A 20,636-nucleotide genomic window follows, 5' to 3' on the forward strand; every position below is an offset into this window, starting at 1 on the left:
CAAACCTTGTGTTCCAAATTTTTTTCCCTCCCTTTTCCCTACCCCCTCTCCTAGATGGCAAGTTATCCAATATATGTTAAACATATGAAATTCTTCTATACATATTTCTACAATTATCGTGCTGCACAAGAGAAATCAGATCAAAAAGGAAAAATGAGAAAGAAAACAAAATGCAAATAAACAACAACAACAAAAATGAAAATAATATGTTATGATCCATACTCAGTCCCCACAGTCCTCTCTCTGGATGCAGATGGCTCTCTTCCTCAGAAGATCACTGGAATAGGCCTGAATCACCTCGCTGTTAAAAAGAGCCATGTACCTGGACTTTTTCAAAAGCTTTCTAATTATTTTCCTACTTTGAAGTCTTCCCCCAAGTCTAATCCAATCATCACTACACAGCTAACATGGTCTTTTTAAAGCATAGTTCTGACAGTGTTATTTTCTTGTTCAATGAGCTCCATTGACTTCCTATACCTGTAGGATAAATATTTGTATTTGAAATTTTTTAAAATTCAATTTTATTTTATTCTCAGTACCAAATTATCTCCCTCCCTTCATCCCTTTCTTACTCATTAAGAAGGCAAGAAATAAAATACCTATTATATATACGAAGTTGTATAAAACATTTCTTCTTTAATCATGTTCCCAGAAAAAAAAAAAACCCAAGAAAAAGAGAGAAAAAGTTTCAATCTGTATTTTGAATCCATTAGTTCTTTTTAAAAAGCATATCTTTTCACCTTATTTTTTTGTTCTTTTTCATAATAATAGTTTTTTATTTTTCAAAATACATATAAAGACAGTGGTCAACATTTACCCTTGCAAAACCTTGTGTTCCAAGTTTTTCTTCCTGCCTTCCTTAGAGAGCAAGTAATCCATTATAGGTTAAACATATGTAATTCTTCTAAACATATTTCCATGTTTAGCATGTTGTGCTCAAAAAAATCACATCAAAAGGGGAAAAATGAGAAAGAAAAAAAAACCCAACCAAACAAACAACAACAATAAGAAGGATAAAAGTACTATGCTATGATCCACATTTAGTCTCCATAGTCTTCTCTCTGGATGTGGATGACTCTTTTCATCACAAGTCTATTGGAATTGAACTATATCACCTCATTGTTGAAAACATAATCACAATTGATTATCACACAATCTTGCAGAAACTGTGTACAATATTCTCTTGGTTCACTTAGCATCAATTCATGTAAGTCTTTCCAGGTTTTTCTGAAATTCGCTTGCTCATCATTTCTTATAGAACAATAATATTCCATTACATTGATATACCATAGCTTATTCAGCCATTCTCCGACTGATGGGCATCCACTCAGTTTCCATTTCTTTGCCACTACAAAATGGACTGCTACAGACATTTTTGCACATGTAGGTTCTTTTCCCTTTTTATGATCTTTTTGGAATACAGTCCCAGCAGAGACTGCTGTATCAAAGGGTATGCACAGTTTGATAGCAAGTTTCAAATTGCTCTCCAGAATGGTTGGATCAGTTCATAATTCTACCAACCATGCATTAGTGTCCTAGTTTTTTCACATCCCCTACAACATTCATCATTATCTCCTGTCATCTTAGCCAATCTGAGAAGTGTGCAGTGATACCTCAGAGCTGTCTTAATTTGCATTCTGTAATCAGAGATTTAGAGTATTTTTTCATATGACTAGAAATGGCTTTAATTTATTTGAAAATTGTCTGTTCAAAAAATTAACCATTTATCAATTGGAGAATGGTTTGTAGTCTTGCCAATTTGAGTCAATTCTCAATATATTTTAGAAATGAGGCTTTTACCAGAAATATTGAATGTAAAAATTTCCCCAGCTTTCTGCTTCCCTTTTAATCTTGGCTGCATTGATTTTGTTTGTACAAAATCTTTTTTATTTAATATAATCATAATAATCCACTTTGCATTTCATAATGTTCCCTAGTTCTTCTTTGGGCATAAATTTCTTCTTTCTCCACAAGTCTGAGAAGTAGATTATCCCTTGGTCTCTTAATTTGCTTATAGTATCACTCCTTATATCTAAATCTTGAACCATTTTGACTTGATTTTAGTATAAGGTGTTAAGTGTTAGCTAAGTGCCTAGTTTCTGCCATACTATTTTCCAGTATTACCAGCAATTTTTGTCAACTAGTTAGTTCTTGTTTCAGAAGCTGGAGCTTTTAGGTTTATCAAAAACTAGATTACTATAGTCACTATTATATTTTGTGACCCTATCCTATTCCACTGATACACTATTCTATTTCTTAGCCAGTACCAAATAGTTTTAATGGCTGCTATTTTGTAATATAGTTTTAGGTCTGGTACAGCTGTGCCACCTTCTTTTGCATTTTTTTTTCATTAATTCCCTTGAAATTCTTGACCTTTTGTTCTTCCAGATGATGGATTAGTTCTTTATCTTCAGATGGAAAGCATTTTTTCATCACGAGTCCTTTGGGATTGTGGTGTATCATTGTATCAATCAATTATTAAGTATTTTCATAATTGATTATCTTTACAATATTGCTGTTTGTTAGGGTAAATTTTTTTTTCTTCTGCTTACTTAATTGTGTGTCAGTTCATATAAGTTTTCTCTAAAACTGTCCTCTTTATTTCTTATAGCATAATAACATTCCCTCACATATCAACTTGTTTCATTATTCTCCAATTGATGTGCATCTTCTCAGTTTCCAATTTTTTGCCACCACAAAAAGAACTGTTATGAATATTTTTGTACATGAGTCCTTTTCCTTTTCCTTTGGTCTCTTTAGAGGTATAGGTAATACCTAGGGAGGGAGGTAGTAGGTAGTAGTGGGTGAAAGGAGATGCAGTTTTTTTTTTTTCCAAAGACATTTCAAATCTTTATTGACAGAACCCATGTCAGGGTAATTTTTTTTTTTTACAACATTATCCCTTGCACTCACTTCTGTTCCTATTTTTTTCCCTCCCACCCTCCACCCTCTCCCCTAGATGGCAAGAAGTCCTATATATGTTGAATATGTCGTAGTATATCCTAGATACAATGTATGTGTGTAGAACCAAACAGTTCTCTTGTTGCACAGGGAGAATTGGATTCAGAAGGTAAAAATAACCCGGGAAGAAAAACAAAAATGCAAACAGTTTACATTCATTTCCCAGTGTTTTTTCTTTGGGTGTAGCTGCTTCTGTCCATCATTGATCAATTGAAACTAAATTAGGTCTCTTTGTCAAAGAAATCCACTTCCATCAGATTACATCTTCATACAGTATCATTCTTGAGGTATATAATGATCTCTTGGTTCTGCTCATTTCGCTCAGCGTCAGTTCATGTAAGCCTCGCCAATCCTCTCTGTATTCATCCTGCTGGTCATTTCTTACAGAACAATAATATTCCATAACATTCATGTACCACAATTTACCCAACCATTCTCCAATTGATGGGCATCCATTCATTTTCCAGTTTCTAACCACTACAAACAGGGCTGCCACAAACAATATAATTGGCACATACTGGTCCCTTTCCCTTCTTTAGTATCTTCTTGGGGTATAAGCCCAGTAGAAACACTGCTGGATCAAAGGGTATGCACAGTTTGATAACTTTTTGAGCATAGTTCCAGATTGCTCTCCAGAATGGTTGGATTCGTTCACAGCTCCACCAACCATGTATCAGTGTCCCAGTTTTCCCGCATCCCCTCCAACATTGATCATTATTTTTTCCTGTCATTTTAGCCAATCTGACAGGTGTGTAGTGATATCTCAGAGTTGTCTTAATTTGCATTTCTCTGATTAATAATGATTTGGAACACTCTTTCATATGAGTGGTAATAATTTCAATTTCATCATCTGAAAATTGTCTGTTCGTAGACTTTGACCATTTGTCAATTGGAGAATGGCAGGGGATGCAGTTTTTAATAACTTTAATAACTTTTAATAAATTATCTGCTTGGCCTTTAAAACTCTTGAGTACCTGGCCTCTTCCCACATTTCCAATCCTCATTATATTGACGATCTATGAACACTATGATTTAGTCATACTGGCCTACTCTTGTTCCTTGAGTATGACATTCTATCAGTTATCTCCTTGCCTTTATTTTGGATATTCCCAGTGCCTGTGATGTTCTGCTTTTTCGCCTCTGTCTCAGTTTTCCTGGCTTCCTTTACAACTAAACTTAAATCTTATCTCTTGCAGTTGCTAGTGGCTTCCCTTCTTAGATGACCATTCATATACTCTTAAATGTATTGTAAATATGGCTAGTAAGCAGGTATAGAGCCTGTTAATGTGTGTGAAGTTCTTTATATGTAATATCTCCTGTTAGCATCATAATAACCCTTTGACATAGATACTATTATTATCACCAAAATAAGGAAGTAGATGAGTTTGCCCAGGATTACATCTGGTTAGTGTCTGAGGGAAGATTCGAATCCAACTGTACTTGACTCCAGAACCACATTCTTTCTTACAAATCAACAGTAAGGGGAAATTACTACCCTTCACCTACCTGGGCAATAGCCTATTTCAAGTTTGAATATCTCTGCTGTAAGAAATTTCTCTTCCTCTCCCCTTCCCTCATATCATATCAAAATTTACTACCCTTCAACTTTTACCCTTTGCCACATACTTGTTGGGAAATGGCAAACTGCCTTGGATGGATGACTAGATTGTTATCTGTGTGATAGCAAGTCAACTATTTAATATCTTTGGGACTCAGTTTCCTTATTATAAAGTGAGATTAAATTAGATAGCATCTAAGGTCCCTTCCCTTTAAATCTATAATCCTATTATTCTCTTGATCAAATTATATGAATTAAGATATTCCATTTCATTGATATACCACAATTTATTTTTGGACACTAAAGTTGCTTCCAGATCTTAGAATCGATATCTAATTAGCTAAAATTATTCGGCTAATCTTTTAACAGTTAATTTTTGTTGTTGTTTGTTTTTGGTGACACTTCCAGGGTTTCATCTCCAAAATGGAATTAGGTTGAAAGTTATGATTATCTGTGTTACTTTTATTGTAAAGTGTTTTCTCTCCAAAAAATAGCAAATAGGGGCAGCTAGGTGGCACAGCGGATAGAGCACCAGCCCTGAAGTCAGGAGGACCTGAGTTCAAATGTGATCTCTGATGCTTAACATTTCCTACCTGTGTGTGACCCTGGGCAAGTCACTTAACCCCAATTGCTTCAGGAAAAAAAAAAAGACAAAAAATAGCAAATACATGAATAATGAATAAGTGTACCTATTTCTCCACAACACTACCATCATTGAATTCCATTGCTTTTAATAATTTCTTTGCAATTTAATTGAAGTGATCCCTCAAAGTTATTTTAATTTTTATTAGTGACAATAATAATTTTTTCTAAGTGATTATTAGCAGTATGTGTTGCCTTTTTTGATAATGATCTGTTTATATTCTTTAGCATTTGTGAATCATAGAAATAAAGCTGGAAGGAATCCCAGAGACCTTTTAGTTTAATCTCCTCATTTTACATAATCTCCTCCTAAGAAAATTGAGGCCCAGGAAGTTAAATGAGTTGCCTATTGATACAGGTAATATCAAAGGCAAAATTTGAACCTAAGTCCTTCAAGACTATAATAGATGGTTTCAGAGTTAGTGATCTTTTCAGTGCAATCATGCAGCCTCCATTTATCATGCAATTGAATCTTTTTTTTTTTTAATGTAGTGATTGACATTTTTCCTTATATATGAACTCCACATTCCCTTCTCTAGTTAGGTTACCACACAAGGCTCTTGAGGGCATACAAACCTAATGCCACAGGGAGTTTAGATTCAGAGCTCTACATGATCTTACTGTGCTTGAGCTGGTTCCTAGCTCCAGAAGGCAAGTGGAAGCTAAGAGTGAATGCCAGGAAAGGCTGGGGAATGGAGACACACTGTGAGTCAGAAGTTCCCATGCAGGAGAGAACAGAAGTTATATGGAAGCTTAAACTACAGGATAATCCAATTTTAACCTTTACATTCCACATTTAATTTCCTTCTCTCCTGCCAAGGATGACATCTTGATCATGACCAGTGAGGATAGACCCAGGGATAGGACAAAAGGGACGCCACAGTAAGAATTGGTATTATCATGAATTTTTTTTATTAAAATAGTCAACCAACATCAGACAGTTAGAAAGGCAAGCATATGAGTCACCTAGCTGCAACCCCACTTCTTGCTAGTCAGTACTTTGTTCCTTGCATGAAATCACTCTCAACCCCAACCTGAAGGGGGCTTCAAATGTCCTTTCAATGGAATAAACGAGAAATCTGAATTAGTCATTACCAAAGTGCCTGGTCCTGGGAGAACCCATCCTCCCCATCTCAGGTCTTAAGCAGGCCACAAGGGAAATGGTCTCAGGGAGGCCTGGCACAGTTGTAGAGAGAAGAGGAGGAAAAGCTTAGAGGGTATTATGCTAACGGTGCTCGAGTTAATTATTTCTAAGATCCAGTCAGTGTGCACACTGACATTGGTGAAGACACTAGGCCGGTAGGGTTTTCCGCAGCCGTCTCCCCAGCTCACAATACCTGCTTGATGCCAAATACCATTGACCATACATGCCAAGGGACCCCCGGAGTCTCCCTGGAGAAGAGAAAGTGAGTCACTAAAAGAGATTTTTGGGAGTGGAGTCAAGAGTCAGAGGAGGCAGAACAGGAGGGTTGGGAGTTGGGGATTCCTGGATCAATTGAGGAACCCCAGAAGAAATGCAAAGTGACGACAAACCAGTGTCTGATCTCACCTGGCAGGTGTCCTTCTGGCCCTGGACAAAGCCAGCACACAGCATATCATCATATATCCTGGTTATAAAAAGGGGAAGATTTGTTCCTATATGATAGTACTGGTCACAGGTCTCCTGATCAATGAGAGGCAATTCCGTTGCTTGGAGGTGCCAGGGTTTCCTTAGGTCTGGAGATGTGGAAACAAGAGAGGTCATAGTTAGGCAATATCGAGGCAGCAGACTCTCTGGTTGGGGCACCCAGCATCTGGATAATAAAACCTTGATTGGGAATAACAAACATTTTAGAGCACCAAATGACTCAAAACACAACCTTCCTTTAGAAGTAGATCTAGAATGTGTCCCAGTCTTCCCATTACAACATGGTTTTTCAGAAAGTCTGAGAATTCATGACATTTTGGACTAAAAAGTGAAGTTACTCATTGAGGTTACAGAATAAAGACCAAACTTTTAGTGTACCCTTTAAGGCTCTTCCCAGTGTGGTCTCATATCACCTTTCTATCCCTTGTCTCAGCCTATTGCTATTCATCACAGAAAGTCAGTATTTCAGACAAACTTGTTTCCTTACCTCTTCCACGCTAAGGACATTCCCTTCCTTATCTCAATCTCTGCCTGAAATTCTACCTCTCCTCAGGGGCTAGTTCAGATCTCATTTCTTCCAAGAGATTTTCTTGACTTCTCCAATCTACAGTAATTTCTTCCCATAGCCATTCCTGACTGAATCCCCTCCATTGATATTACCATATAATTTCTGGCATTGCTCTTTAAATTTTCACATGATTATATCTTGTCTCCCTAATGAGATTATGGGATTCTTGAGGAAAAGTTTGTTTTACAAACAAGTAACTTTACAGCTACTTACAAACTTTTGGACACTTTAGCAAATATTAATTGAATAACAAAAGAATGTAGATTATTTGTAATTCAGGGTCCCTGTTCCCCTTCCAGATTTATATAGTCCAGTTTACTCAGACTTCATCCTGAATGCCGGGGAGTATGGTATCTTCTCTCAGAACTGTCTTCTGACAGAACTTCTTTGTCTTCCTTTTTCCACTGTCTCATACCTTCCTTATGCTGAGTCTGATAGTTATGTGTTTTGATTATTGCAATCTCTCCTCCAGTTCCTGCTGGATTGTAATGATAGGTAGGCCCCATCATGTAGTAGTAATAAGGGCACTGGACTAAACAAGGAATCAGAAGCCTCATGATTCCTGTGTTTATAAGCTTTGGGACTCGAGCCTTAGTTTGTTTATCTGTAAATTAGGGATGGTTATCCCTGTCTCTCTTACTGCAGGCTCAATGAGCTGAAGACTATGTGGGCATTTTGTAAACTTTGTAAAAATGCTGTAGAAACATAAGGTGACATCATTATTAGGGACAAAAAGAAAGGATAAATTGAGCACATGAGCAGAGTGGAAGGTAACAAATGAGCAAATACAATTGAGGTCTCCAGTTTTGGTTCAGAATGGTGATCTGCTTGGGGAGGCAGATGCAGGTCTCCCCTAACCCTTCCCTCTCCCTTCCTCCCATAGCTGGGGCTGGGGAGTTGTTTTATCAAATGTCCATTGTCCCCTCACCCATCCTTACATTCATATTCTTTTATTCTTCCCCAACCTGTCACCCAGCACAAGGACACATTTTCAAAATTTTTCATGGAAGTTGGGAGACAGATAGGAAGGATATTCTTCTGGAAGCGGATTGGCATCTGCAGCTTGGCCAAGGCAATGTCCTTGGGGGGCCACCCAAAGTACAAGGGGTGCACAATGATTTTCGACACCCGTCGGAAATATAGCTGGCCAACACTTAATTTGGGTGGCCTAATTGTGCGTGAGCCCAGTTGAATCCTCCAAACACTGGGATCGTGTGCCTGGCTGGAGAGAAGAAGAGGAACAGATATTGTAATTGTCTCAGAGGAAGCTGGGTTTTGGGGTAGTGGGGATGAATATTTCTGCTGATTTAGAGTTACTTCTTGTCAGCAAGGTTATGGACAACCAGAGACAGTATCATCCTATACCTCCTGGGGATTTTCTTAATGTGGGTGAGAATGTGGGAATCTTATGTTTAGGAAATGACCCATTGTCATTTGAGGTACTTGGAAGGCTCTTATACCAAAATGTTCCCTTATTTGTATGCCATGATGCCTAAAAATTCCATCATTAAGGGTCCATTCCTTTGTATCTAAAAGGGTTTTTTTTTTTTTTTTTTTTTTTTTTTTTTTTTTTTACTATTCAGTAGTTCTAAGTGGTGATACAAATGTGTGTGTCTTAGGGGAATGATTTAATTTTCCTAGAGGTTGGGAACAGCCTCTGAGAGTAAGCTTCTTCAGAAATTTGACCTAGTCCTGTAATGGACTGGGTCCATGAAGGTGAGAGGGGTACAGAAAGGAAAGTAGAGGGGCTCAGATTCCTGAGGTAGCTCCTTCCCCACTTGTGAAGACAGTCTTGTTTCTGTGACAGAGACTTTTATGACTCGGTTGGAAAGTGTTTGCAGATGTCCACAAAATCCCTTAGGTTCTTTCTAAGGTCTGAGAAAAAAACTGGGGAACAGGCGGGCTAGGCCCGGTAGAGGTTAAGTCCAGAGAAGGGGAGGTAAATGGCCCTTATGCTGACCCTGCCTCCTCATTCAACCATACCCTTAAGAAACAGGGGTCCAGGATTCCCTGCCCCCCCCCCCCTTTGGGTCCTTCCCCACTCTCCAGACCTTGCTTAGAACAGGCACTCACTTCTGGAAGCAATGAGCAGCTGTCATCACCCAACTGGAATGGATGAGGGTGGCCCCGCACCAGTGGTAAGACTTATACTGCAGGCTTGCCTGCCACGGCCACTGTTTGAAGGTAGTCTTGTGGCCCCCAAAGATTCGTCCTTCTTTCACAGGCTGTCCGCAGACTTGGATAAAAAGGAAAAGAGATTGTGCAGAGGAACCCCGTCTCTTCATTTTTTCAGGTTCCTGACTCCCCCTCCCCCTCCATTTTGAGTACCAAGCTGCCCTGCTCTTTTATGCTTCCATTCCTCCCTTAGGATCACCTTTTCTTTTGCCCTTGGGAACTTGGACTTCTGGTCCCTAGTCTGGATTTCTTACCTTTATTCAGTTCAGACCCTTCAATACCTGCAAGGAGAGTATAGGGAGGATTGAGCTCTTGGGTAGGGGGACTCTGCGTTTTAGCACTTCTATCGATTGCTTCTCCCCCCCCCCCCCCCCCCCCCCCCCCCCCCCCCCCCCCCCCCCCCCCCCCCCCCCCCCCCCCCCCCCCTAAGGCCCCACCCCCACTGGGGCTCCAGAACCCTGGCTGTGCCTCACGCTGGATCTGGGCCCTCAGAAGGAGGGGCAGCAGCAGCAGCAGCAGCAGGCCCAGGCCGCCCCAGCCCATGCTCCTATGGCTTTGGGGCTCTCGGCCCCAGCTGAGAAGCTGTTGGCGATGGCCGGGCCTGGGCTTCTTTTCGCCACCTGCTCTTCTCTTTTCCTCCCGGTGGGGCCCAGGGGGCAGAGTGGAGGCGACTGGCGCCCCCCTGGTGCTGGGGAGGGCGACTGTGGGAAAGAAAGCAGGGCCTTTTAGGAGACTGAAGGTAAATCAGCCCATGTTATGTTCACTTCTTTTTTTCTGTTTTTTTTTTTTTTTTTAATTTTCTTGTCTCTCCTATGGTTTTTCCTTTTGCTTTGATTTTTCTCTCCCAACATAAAGCTGTGTGTATTAAAAAAAAATTAATTAATTAAAAAATAAGAAGGGGACAGGGAAGTATCCCAGGGGAACAACCCAAACAACCAGCACTTTAGCTGCTATGTATCCCTTCCCAAGCTGCTGGTGTGGTCCAGAAGAATCAAAAGAGAAGGAGCAGGAGGTCTGAAGCTACCTCCCCTTTGTATTAAAGAACCGTATCCCGCCGCATCACTGCTCTGATGGGGCAAGGACATCAGGCTCGGAGAAAGGAACAAGGGACCCCTCAGGGTTTGGAACCTCGTTCTGAACTGCCAAGTGTCCCCCAAAAGGTGCCAGGTTCATCCTCTCTCCTCCTACCATGGAGTCAACTTGAATCTAACTCCCTGTAAAATGGGCATTAGACACAGAACTGAAAGAGACTTCAGAGGGCATTAATGCAATCCTTTCATTTTGTAGATAAGGAAATTGAGACCCAAAGAATAGAATTGATTTGCCTAATGTCACACTGAGAGTAAGTAGCAAAGTGAAGATTCAAACGTGGGGAAAGAGGTAATTGATTGACTACATGATTCTGGGTTTAGGAGAAAGGGAAGAATTGAGGTATTGGAGTGACTAACTCTCAAGAGAAATTATGACTTTTTTAAAATTTAAATTCTTTTTGGTGACTTTTGTTTTTTGCATTCTTCCTCTCCCAGAGAATAATCCTTCATAACAAGAATAATGGTATTGGAACTTGTTTTTCCTGGCCAAAGTTTCTTTAAAAAATTTGCCCATATCTTTCCCCCATTTATCTCTTTCCCATTCACAGATAGTCAATCCTTATAACAAATAATATATTTTTAAAAAAAGAATAAAGAAAAAGGATAAAAATCATTAAAATAGATCAATAAATCATAAAAATTGGACAATATATGCAATGTTTCACACATCTGAAAAAAAAGGTGATAATTTTCTTTTTTTGTCTATTCTTTCCTTGATTTCTTTTTCATGTTATTGTTACATGATTATTCATGTTATCATTTTTAGCAGCATTGCAAATAGTATTTGTGATAAGGGCATCCTTGCTTCACCCTATGACTTTATTAGAAAGTCCTCTAGTTAGACTCTATTATAAACAATACTTTCTGTGTTTCTGTTCCTCCTGGTCCCCTATTGCTTTTCTGTGAAGGCACTCAAGTCTCCTAACTTGGCTTTTTTTAAACTTTCAATGATTATATTCCCTGATGAAGATCTCATTAAATTTTTTTTTATCAAAGCTTTTTATTTTCAAAACATATGCATATATAATTTTTAACATTCACCTTTGTGAAACCTTGTGTTCCAAAAAATTTTCCCTCCCTTCTCTCCCTTTTCCCCCTAGACAGCAAATAATTCAATATATGTTAAACATATTCAATAATTCTTCTGTACATATTTCTACAATTATCATGCTATACAAGAAAAATCAGACAAGGAAAAAAATGAGAAAACAAAAAGCAAGCAAACCACAATAAAAAAGTGAAAATAATATGTTGTGATCCACACTCAGCTCCCACAGTGCTCTCTCTGGGTGCCTATGGCTTTCTCCATTACAAGATCATTGGAACTGACCTGAATCACCTCTCTGTTGAAAAGAGCCATGTCCATCAGAATTGATTATCACATAATCTTGCTGTGATTGTGTTTGTTTTCTTGGTTCTATTCACTTCTTTTAGCATTAGTTCATGTAAGTCTCTCCAGACCTCTCTGTATTTGTCCTGCTGGTCATTTCTTACAGAACAATAATATTTATAACATTCATATACCACAATTTATCCAACCATTCTCCCATTAATGGGCATCCATTCATTTTCCAATTTCTAGCTACTACAAACAGGCTGCCACAAACATTTTAGCACATACAGGTCCCTTTCAAAGGTAGATTATATTAACTTTGCTAAAGCTGACAGCTATAGAGGAAGTCTTGGCCCTTTAGCCAGACTGTGGCTATATTCATCATATACCCATTGACATCACTCCCAAGGAGAGAATGGGATAGCAGGAAAGAGTACCCTCTTCCCCCTCCCCCCCCCAGATCCCAAAGGAGCTCATGGCAGGGAGCTTGAATATTGTCTTTAATGTATTTTTGTACTCTTCTAACAGATCAATTAATCCAATAGTGACAGGTAAAGATTTGACTGGGAATCATTTCATAATCCAAACTCACAATCTTATCATGGAGCCAGTTATACTTGTTATACACCGAGATCTCTCCCTTCTTGGAAGGAGAGGAAGGTCAACTTGATTAAGTTGGTCAACTTGGCCAAAGGAGGATGGAAGATCTAGGGGGTCAGAGCTCACAGCAAGGATTCCTGAGTTGATTCTTAGGTATGAAGCAAATATTAAGGAGCATGTAAGTTCAGTGTAAAGTCTGGGCAGATGGGGATGCCCTTCCCCTTAAGCTACCTGAGCCTATTTTAATTATTTTTTATTTTGCTGAGGCAATTGGGATTAAGTGACTTGCTCAGGTCACACAGCTAGGAAGTGTCTGAGACCATATTTGAACTCAGGTCCTCCTGTCTTCAAGGCTGATGCTCCATTCACTGTCACCTAGCTGTCTCTACTGATCCTATTTTTAGCAAGAGCAATGTGATTGCTTCATTACAATTGAAAATCCTTGTCTAATTAAAGCAATGTTTAAAGTGAAGGAATGAATGAAAACACTTCTGTAAATGCATCTGGGTGGTGGAATTCCAGCACTTCCTTTAGGATACTTATTTTTGCAAACCATAGGTTACATGTGATCAAGCATCTGACATACAGAACCAGTGAGGGAATTAGTGTCAGTCCATATATTAAATGTCAGCAAATCTTAATTTCTTTATTTTGCTAAACTCAGTCCAGTTAATCCTAGACCTGGATGGCAACTGCTACTTCAAATGTCCCCAACTGCTTCCATTCATTCTATAGTAGTCCTTACTGCTACTGTTGCTCAGCCTTTGGGAGAGGGAGATAGAACTGTCACCAATATAGAATATCTTTTACCAGAGAACCATTTTGAGGGGAGTAAGAGAAGCCTTTAGGCTCAAATTTTCTTCCCACATTCCCATTCTGCAAGGCACAGTGAACAGAGCTCTCTCTGGCTTTGAAATCAAAGGATCTGATTAAAATCTAGGAGTTTTATACATAATAGATGCATAACTTATTGGGGAATGAAATTTATTTGGAACCAGGGTCCCCACAGACAAGAGTAGTACAGCAAGTAATTAGGGACTAGAGTGCAGATCTCTGAATCCAAGACACCTAGCTGGCCTAGAAATCTCATGATCAGATTATAGTAAAGTAGGAAGCCATTATGTGGAAAGAACATTTGTTTAGGGTGGCACAAACTGAACTGAACCAATTCTTTGGAGACTCTTGGCTCCTGTACAACAGGCAGGGCTTTCCTGTAGTTAATCTGCTTTGAAGTTGATTTTCCATTGATCTGCTGAGATTATTGGCCCAGGAGAATTCTTTCCATTACTCCCCATATTTTCCCCCTTAGAAGTCTATCTTCTCACTATCTTTTACATCTGCCATGCATCCTGGCCTCCCCAACTTTTCATCTCTGCCAACTTTGTCCCCTTTCCAGCTCTTTTTTTCCTGGAAGTCCCTGCTTATGTCCAATTTCTTCCATGTGCCTATAGTCCTGTCCATAGTCATCGTTCTTGCTACTTGCAGCTCCCCACCTTTTCTTTCAAAATGGAGAATCAGGTCATGGTTGGCATGCTATGTTTGGAACAGTGTGAGAATGAAGTAGGTAGAGGAGGAAAAAGAAGCTTCCATCCTTACTTTGTTTGGTCCTGTCATGGTGGAAAGAGAAGAAGTGGGACCAAACTTCCTTTACTCTCTCTATCTCTTCTACTCTCTCTCTTTCTCCATGATTGCTTCCCACCCTCTAGTTACAACGATGATATTTTTGCCCAGGTGTATCTTCAAAATCCAGTGCCAAAAACTCAGACTGGGGTTCTAGCTTTGTAGTCAGGTCATTTTTCTAACTTCTAATACAAGGTCCATTTGAAAGTATTTTGGAATGAAACTCTTTTCTTAAATGAATCCTGGGTCATCTTGTAAAAGCCCCAAGTTTCAATACTCTTGCTTGGCCATCATACAGCTTTGTCTTAAGATTCCCCTCCCAAAACTCTCAGCACTGACACCTTGCTTTCTCCTCATGCTAACTTCTGCCCCTCTTAGGAAATTATCAACAGTATAATCAATGCTGAAATCAATAACATTTTATTGCCATTGTAAGTTCTCCAAAAGGACCTCCTGGCAAATAGACAAATGGTCCTGACAGTCTCCCCATCCCCACTCCCACTTTCACCACTTATTTCTCTGAACCTGGTATGTGTGTCCCTATCCCAGGAACTAGAGACCCTTATATATCTTTTCAGATGAGTAAAGGAGGTAAGAGCCCTGAATATGACCATATTTAGCCAAGCTTTAAGGAGAAAAAAAAAACCCTGCTCAGAAGGGTCCTAGAAGAGCCTGGAGTAGAAGCAAGGTAAGGAGAAGGAATCTGAATGGACTCAAAGTGGTGGTGGGGCTGTTGATTGTTTTCTCAATCCAGGCACTGTAGAGGGCAACACTGGTGAAAGTCTTGGCCTTGATTCCTGGCTTACAGTCATAGTCCCAGTTCATGATCCCAAACTGGTAATAGATATCCTGAATCCGACATATTAGGGGGCCACCTTGATCACCCTGAGGAAAAGAAGAAAGGCCAGTAAGGAAGAAATTAGTTGTGATGAGACTTCTAGGTTGGGCCTAGGTCTATGAAACAGGGAAGCTTAGGTCTGATGTGAATTCTTAGGGATGAAAATACCTGGGTCCAGCATAGGAGCTGGAGATGTTTGGACTTCTTTGGAGTCCTTAGGCAAATAGGGATGGCTAAGTTTTATCAAGCTATCTCTTACCACGCATCTTTCAGCTGGATATAAAGGCATAAGTATACAAAGTACATCATTCCGATAGCTTTCAGAGTCAGTAGACTGATCCATGTCTCCATAGATGTTTTCACATTTGTCTAAGTCAGTGATTTTTGCTCTTCCCTCCCGAAGTTCCAGGGAACCTTCTAGGGCTAAAGAAGCATGACAAAAAGACATCAGCATTAAAATGAAGGACACTGAGAAGTAAAAAACAGGATATTGTTAATCCTTGTGTAGCTTAATGGTTCCATCTTGATTGGTACTCATAATTAAGGAGTAAAGAGTAGTCCAGATAGATAGCCTTGTCTTCTGACCTCCCTACATCTGTTTCTGTGGCACTCAATCAGCCACCTTGCCATTTTTTAATGCTTGGGATTCTCAGTTTCTTCCATGTTGTCTTTCTCAAATTTCCCCAAATCCAGGAAAACAAAACAAAACACAGGTGTGTTCCTTTGTAGCTCTGCAGTGCTTCTGTCATTTGTGTGAGCTTATCTGAGGTTCTGGGGATCAGAATACCATAGATGAAACAGTGAAATCACAGAATAAAAGTCTAAATACCACAACCTGGCATTCAAGCCCCTTCTTGATCAGCTCCCACTTCCATCCTTGTGTTCCAATATGGACATTTCCTTTCCCCGTCCATCTGCTCACTGCTCCTAGCTTCTTGGCTCATCTTTGCTCATGCTGCTCCCACTTTGCCACCTCTCCATCTCTCATCTCTCTGTCTTGGGAATTACAGCTTCACTCCAACTCCTTCCATAAGTCTGCATAGAGTGACCCCTCTCATTGGAATTTACTGCTGATATCACTTACATTCTAAGCCACTTTTTGTATATGGAATTCTACCTAATATTGCTACCTAATATTGTTTCATATCTAGCTCCCAGTAAAATGTAAACTTAATGTTGGCAAGGCTTGTTTCCTAATGTCTCTGTGTACTGAGTACCCTTGCACAGTACTGGGAAGGTAGCATCCCTTGTGGGTAAGAAATATGGATATCTAAGTTATATTTTAATATATTTAACATCTACTGGTCATCCTGCCATCTAGGGGAGGGGGTGGGGGGGTAAGAGGTGAAAAATTGGAACAAGAGGTTTGGCAATTGTTAATGCTGTAAAGTTACCCATGTATATATCTTGTAAATAAAAGACTATTAAATAAAAACAAAACAACAACAACAAAAAAAAACAATAGATCTGTAAACCTATAAAAAAAAAAAGAAACATGGATATCATTTTCAAATTTGCAGAGGACTTTCTATACATTATAGAGAACTGTTCTGGTGTAATGTCATAGAACTTGACTGAAGCCATAAGAAAAGATTTCAGAACCTGCCTTTGACATTTCTGATTCTAGATTTAGAGCTGAGAGGGAACTTAGAGGTAACTGGGTAAAAACCATCATATTTCAAAATTGAGGAAACTGAGACCCTGAGAAGTTAAGTAATTTGCTTAGGAATACATGGCTAGTAAATGGTTGAGAAAGGATTCAAATCCAGTCTTCCTGACTTCAAGTTTAGTACTTTACCCACTGTATCATGTCGCCATTTATTGCTATGTGATTCTGGCAACCCGCTTAAATTCTGAGCCTCAGTTATCTCATTTGAAAAATGGGGATTCTAATAATACCTATCTCACAGAATTGTTGTGAGATCAAATGAAATAATTTATATTACATTCTTTACAGACCTTAAAACACTATATGAACATGAACTCATATTATCTCATGTGAACATGAGAACATCATACAGTTACTAGTAGTAATATTATATCCCTATAAAGTAGATACTCCAGGAATAATTATCCCCATTTTCCAGAAGAGTAGACAGAACCTTAGAGGGGTTATGACTTGTTCATGGTGACTTAAGTACTAGAGCTGGCAATCGAACTCAAGTTTTCCTTCCATGAGGCACTATAACATTGTTTTCAATGTACTTCCTCTCTTCCCACCAGCCTTGCAAAACACCAGTTTGAACTGAACTGATTTCCTTTCAGGAATCCCTGATAGGTTTTCTGGGATGGTGATGATGCTTTGAACTTCTACTTAAGAACTCTTGTTCTTGGAGCAGCTAGGTGGCAAAGTGGATAGAGCACCAGCCCTGAAGTCAGGAGGACCCGAGTTCAAATGTGGCCTCAGACACTTAACACATTCTAGCTGTGTGACCATGGGCAAGTCACTTAACTACAGTTGCCTCAGCCAAAAAAAAAAAAAAAAAAAATTAAATAAAATAAAAAAAAACTCTGTTCTTGCAACTTCTGTGATGGTCTAGGTGATGGGGATGAAACTGTGATCTGTAAAAGAAGGAAGATTCGGGTCTCTGACTCCAAAAAGTCTGGGAAGAAACATACTTTCCAGACAAACTTGTTCTAAGATAAGCAGCTTCATTCAACAAGAGATCTCTGTCAAATCAGACCCCCCTCCCCCACCTCCCATTGATCTTTGGGGTAGACAGATATTCAGTAATTTCATTCAATTGGAGATCTGGGCCTGATACTGGTGGCTTGAAACTCCAAGATAAGTATCTAGGTCTGGGGGGACTGGCTCTCTTTTCCACTGGAAGCCTTAGCCTTTTATAAAAGATAATTCTAAACTCCAAATCTTTGCAGAAGTCAGAAGTAGGAATTTTGCTTCTGCCAAGGGACCTCTCTTTCCTCTTGGCACAACTGCCCACCAGAACTCTTGCCCGCTGTGAAGATACCCTCTTCTCAGAGCTGCCACTCAGAAGTCTGCCTTCTTAGCAAAGCTGACTTCTCAGTGCCAATAAACCTCCCTTTTTCCATTCACACGTTTTGGGTTCATGAATGCTTTTCACACTGTACTTGAGCCTCCAACCAAAGGGGGGATTCTCACATCAACTCTCTGCACTGCCACTAACCGCATCATAGGGAATTAAAGAGTAATAAATAAGTGGGATCTCTCACCCATGCAATGTTGGGAGCATCTAAAGAAGAGGATGATGGAGCAGAAGTCCAAATCCTTCCCAGACTGATGGCAGTGGTTGATTGGCCTGCTAGTGAGAGAAATTTGACTGACTTTCTTAAGTAAAATAGTCCTAGCACCTTTAGATAAGACTTACCTTGAGATCCTCCAAATTTTCCCCATCCTGTTATCCAGCACTGTCTGATTATTTTCAATTCCCAGGGTCCTAGTGGGATGCAGACGGGCGAAATATTTCTCCGGTATGGGATTTTTTGGCTCAGCTTTACTAAGGCAATGTCCCCAAACTGGTAAGGAATATACTCAGACCTAATAATGATTTTAGTCACCCTGGGGAAATATTCTTGGTGCTGTAGAAACGTGGCCAGGAACCGAGTGGTTGGGTAGGCATAGATGGAACCAATCATCACACTGTAATCCCAAGTGTTATTGGACCTGGGAGGAGAGAGAACAGAGATTGGACAGCCTTCAAGTGAGCCGAGGTCCGCGTTGCTGACCCCGGGGCCCTACCCCCAGGGAAGCACTCACAACTGGAAGCAGCTGGCAGCTGTTATGATCCATTCCGCCTGGATGAGCGTGGCGCCGCACCGATGCTTGCCCTTATACCGCAGGCTAGCTTGCCACGGCCACCGCCCGCGCCTCGGTTCCATGCCAAAGTCCCGGGGCCTGAGCTTGGAGCGCCCGCATTCTGTGGGCGAGGAGAGGCCTCCTGAGAACAGGCCTCCAGGCCTGCCCGGCCGGCCTCAGGGCTTGGCATTCTGGCGGCCCAAGCATTAGGCCTCCACTTCTTCTGGGGCCGCAGCCTGCTCCTCTTTTCCCTTCCTGAGGTTTCTCACCTAGTTTTTAGCCAGGACACGCGCCCTCTACGCCCCTCCCTCCAAACACTTGCTCTGTTTTCCCAAATCTCCGACTTCTGGGGCCCGGGTCTTACCTTCATATAAATCTCTATCTCGATCAACTGGCAGAAGGGGGCAAGGGAGAGAAGAGAAAGGCATTACGGGCTGCAGACTTGTCTCCCTGCCAAAGTGTGTGTGTGTGTGTGTAAGAGAGAGAGATTTACACTGGGAATTGGGTTCTTCCCTCCTCAAACTTGGGGGGGTGGTCCCTGCTAGCTTAGCTCTGCCCCCTACCCTTGGGGGGCTCCTGCTGCCCTCAGCTCTGCCCCCCATGCGTGGGGGTGCTTCCTGCTGCCCCCCACACTCAAAGGTGGTCGTGCTGCCCCGCACACTTGGGGTGGTCCCTGCTGCCCTCAGCTCTGGGGGCCTTGGGGCCTGGGGGGGCGTCCCAGCTCACAGGTGTGGTCAGTCTGCAGCAGCAGGGACAGCAGGGACAGCAGGAAGGCCAGGCGGGCCCAGCCCATGGTCGTCGGCCTGGCCCTGGGGCCTCTGCTCCCCTCTCCTTCCCTCAGCTCTGGCCGTTCCTCTAGCGCCTCCTGCAGGCTTGGAGGGCTGGGGGAGCCTGGACCGTGGGGGTGGGGAGGCTGGACCGTGGGGGTGGGGAGCCCAGGAGTGCCAGTCAGGAATCGCTCCTGACTCTGGGCCTGCTCTGCAGGGCTCCCTGCCAGGCAGTAATTGCGCCCCCCCCCCCCCCGCCCAGGCCGGCTTAGGCCTGTGCTCTGGCCGAGGCGGGGGCCTTGGCGCTCCAGAGGCTCGGTGCTGCCCCAGCCTCCCTGTCTTGCTGGCCCTGTCACTGGGCCCCTCAAAGCCCCCAGAGCTCTTCAGCAAAGGCTCCCGAACGCCCTGCCCGTTCCCCCCAGGTCGTGGCCTGGGCCCTTTGCTGCCTCCCTGACTCCTGAGTGGCGGCCTGGGCCGTGGGCAATGCTTCCTTTTTGCCCCCGTGTGCTGGTAAATGGCCCAACGGCATGCGTTTACTTTCCAGTGTTTTCTCAAGTGGAGACCACCAAACAATTCAGCCCCGATTTCTAGGCCACAACCATCAGCTCTCCCAGGATCTGAGCCGTTTCCGGCGCACTCCTGAGTCTCTGCTGCTTGAGCGGGGCCTTTCAGCTTGCTGAGACGGGAGGGGATTCTGCAGAGGCCATGGCAGTAGGAGGGGAGTAAGGCTGGCAAGGGCAAGGAGTCCAAAATGGCGGGACCACGGTATCCATTAAGAGGCATAATATCCAGCAGAACTGGACGATAGATTGGAGTCAGAAGGGAGAATGCTTGATTGCTAGGATAAATTTATTTTTTTAAATTTTATTTTATATTTCGTATATTATCATATGTTATATTATATTACTTTGCATTATATTACATATTAACTTAGTCTCCCCAGTTTTACCCATTTACAAATAGGCCTCTCCCATGGGACCTTTGACCTGCTCTACTTCTGACCTGGGCAGATTTGCCCCTCCTTAGGTCACCTAGTTGCCTTTGTCCCCAAGGGCCCACCATACTGACCGCAGACTTAGGG

The 20,636-nt window shown here is 41.6% G+C and overlaps 2 protein-coding genes across 2 annotated transcripts; both read right to left on the reverse strand.

The window, feature by feature from the left end:
- Positions 1 to 6,056: 6,056 nt before the first annotated feature.
- On the reverse strand, positions 6,057 to 10,266 carry LOC100917836 (testisin-like). The gene is made up of 6 exons (XM_031945662.1): positions 10,005 to 10,266; positions 9,786 to 9,812; positions 9,430 to 9,592; positions 8,295 to 8,578; positions 6,711 to 6,877; positions 6,057 to 6,553 (listed from the first exon to the last, which is right to left on the reverse strand). The coding sequence occupies exons 1-6, from the start codon at positions 10,072 to 10,074 to the stop codon at positions 6,302 to 6,304; spliced, it is 963 nt and encodes a 320-aa protein (XP_031801522.1). The 5' UTR covers positions 10,075 to 10,266; the 3' UTR covers positions 6,057 to 6,301.
- Positions 10,267 to 14,579: 4,313 nt separating this feature from the next.
- On the reverse strand, positions 14,580 to 19,681 carry LOC100918101 (testisin-like). The gene is made up of 6 exons (XM_012543966.2): positions 19,515 to 19,681; positions 19,153 to 19,179; positions 18,750 to 18,909; positions 18,361 to 18,656; positions 15,273 to 15,436; positions 14,580 to 15,060 (listed from the first exon to the last, which is right to left on the reverse strand). The coding sequence occupies exons 1-6, from the start codon at positions 19,579 to 19,581 to the stop codon at positions 14,827 to 14,829; spliced, it is 948 nt and encodes a 315-aa protein (XP_012399420.2). The 5' UTR covers positions 19,582 to 19,681; the 3' UTR covers positions 14,580 to 14,826.
- Positions 19,682 to 20,636: the final 955 nt, after the last annotated feature.

The sequence above is a fragment of the Sarcophilus harrisii genome, chromosome 1, assembly GCF_902635505.1.
Source record: "Sarcophilus harrisii chromosome 1, mSarHar1.11, whole genome shotgun sequence".
Lineage (NCBI taxonomy): Eukaryota > Metazoa > Chordata > Mammalia > Dasyuromorphia > Dasyuridae > Sarcophilus > Sarcophilus harrisii.

Coding starts and splice junctions, on each gene's coding strand:
- LOC100918101 (XM_012543966.2), bottom strand. CDS start 19,581: ATGGGCTGGGCCCGCCTGGCCTTCCTGCTGTCCCTGCTGTCCCTGCTG. Junction 19,180..19,514: donor GCTGCAGACTGACCACACCT/GTGAGCTGGGAC, acceptor CCCTTCTGCCAG/TTGATCGAGATAGAGATTTA. Junction 18,657..18,749: donor GCTGCCAGCTGCTTCCAGTT/GTGAGTGCTTCC, acceptor CTCTCCTCCCAG/GTCCAATAACACTTGGGATT.
- LOC100917836 (XM_031945662.1), bottom strand. CDS start 10,074: ATGGGCTGGGGCGGCCTGGGCCTGCTGCTGCTGCTGCTGCTGCCCCTC. Junction 9,813..10,004: donor TCTGAGGGCCCAGATCCAGC/GTGAGGCACAGC, acceptor CTCTCCTTGCAG/GTATTGAAGGGTCTGAACTG. Junction 9,593..9,785: donor AGGGTCTGAACTGAATAAAG/GTAAGAAATCCA, acceptor TTTTTATCCAAG/TCTGCGGACAGCCTGTGAAA.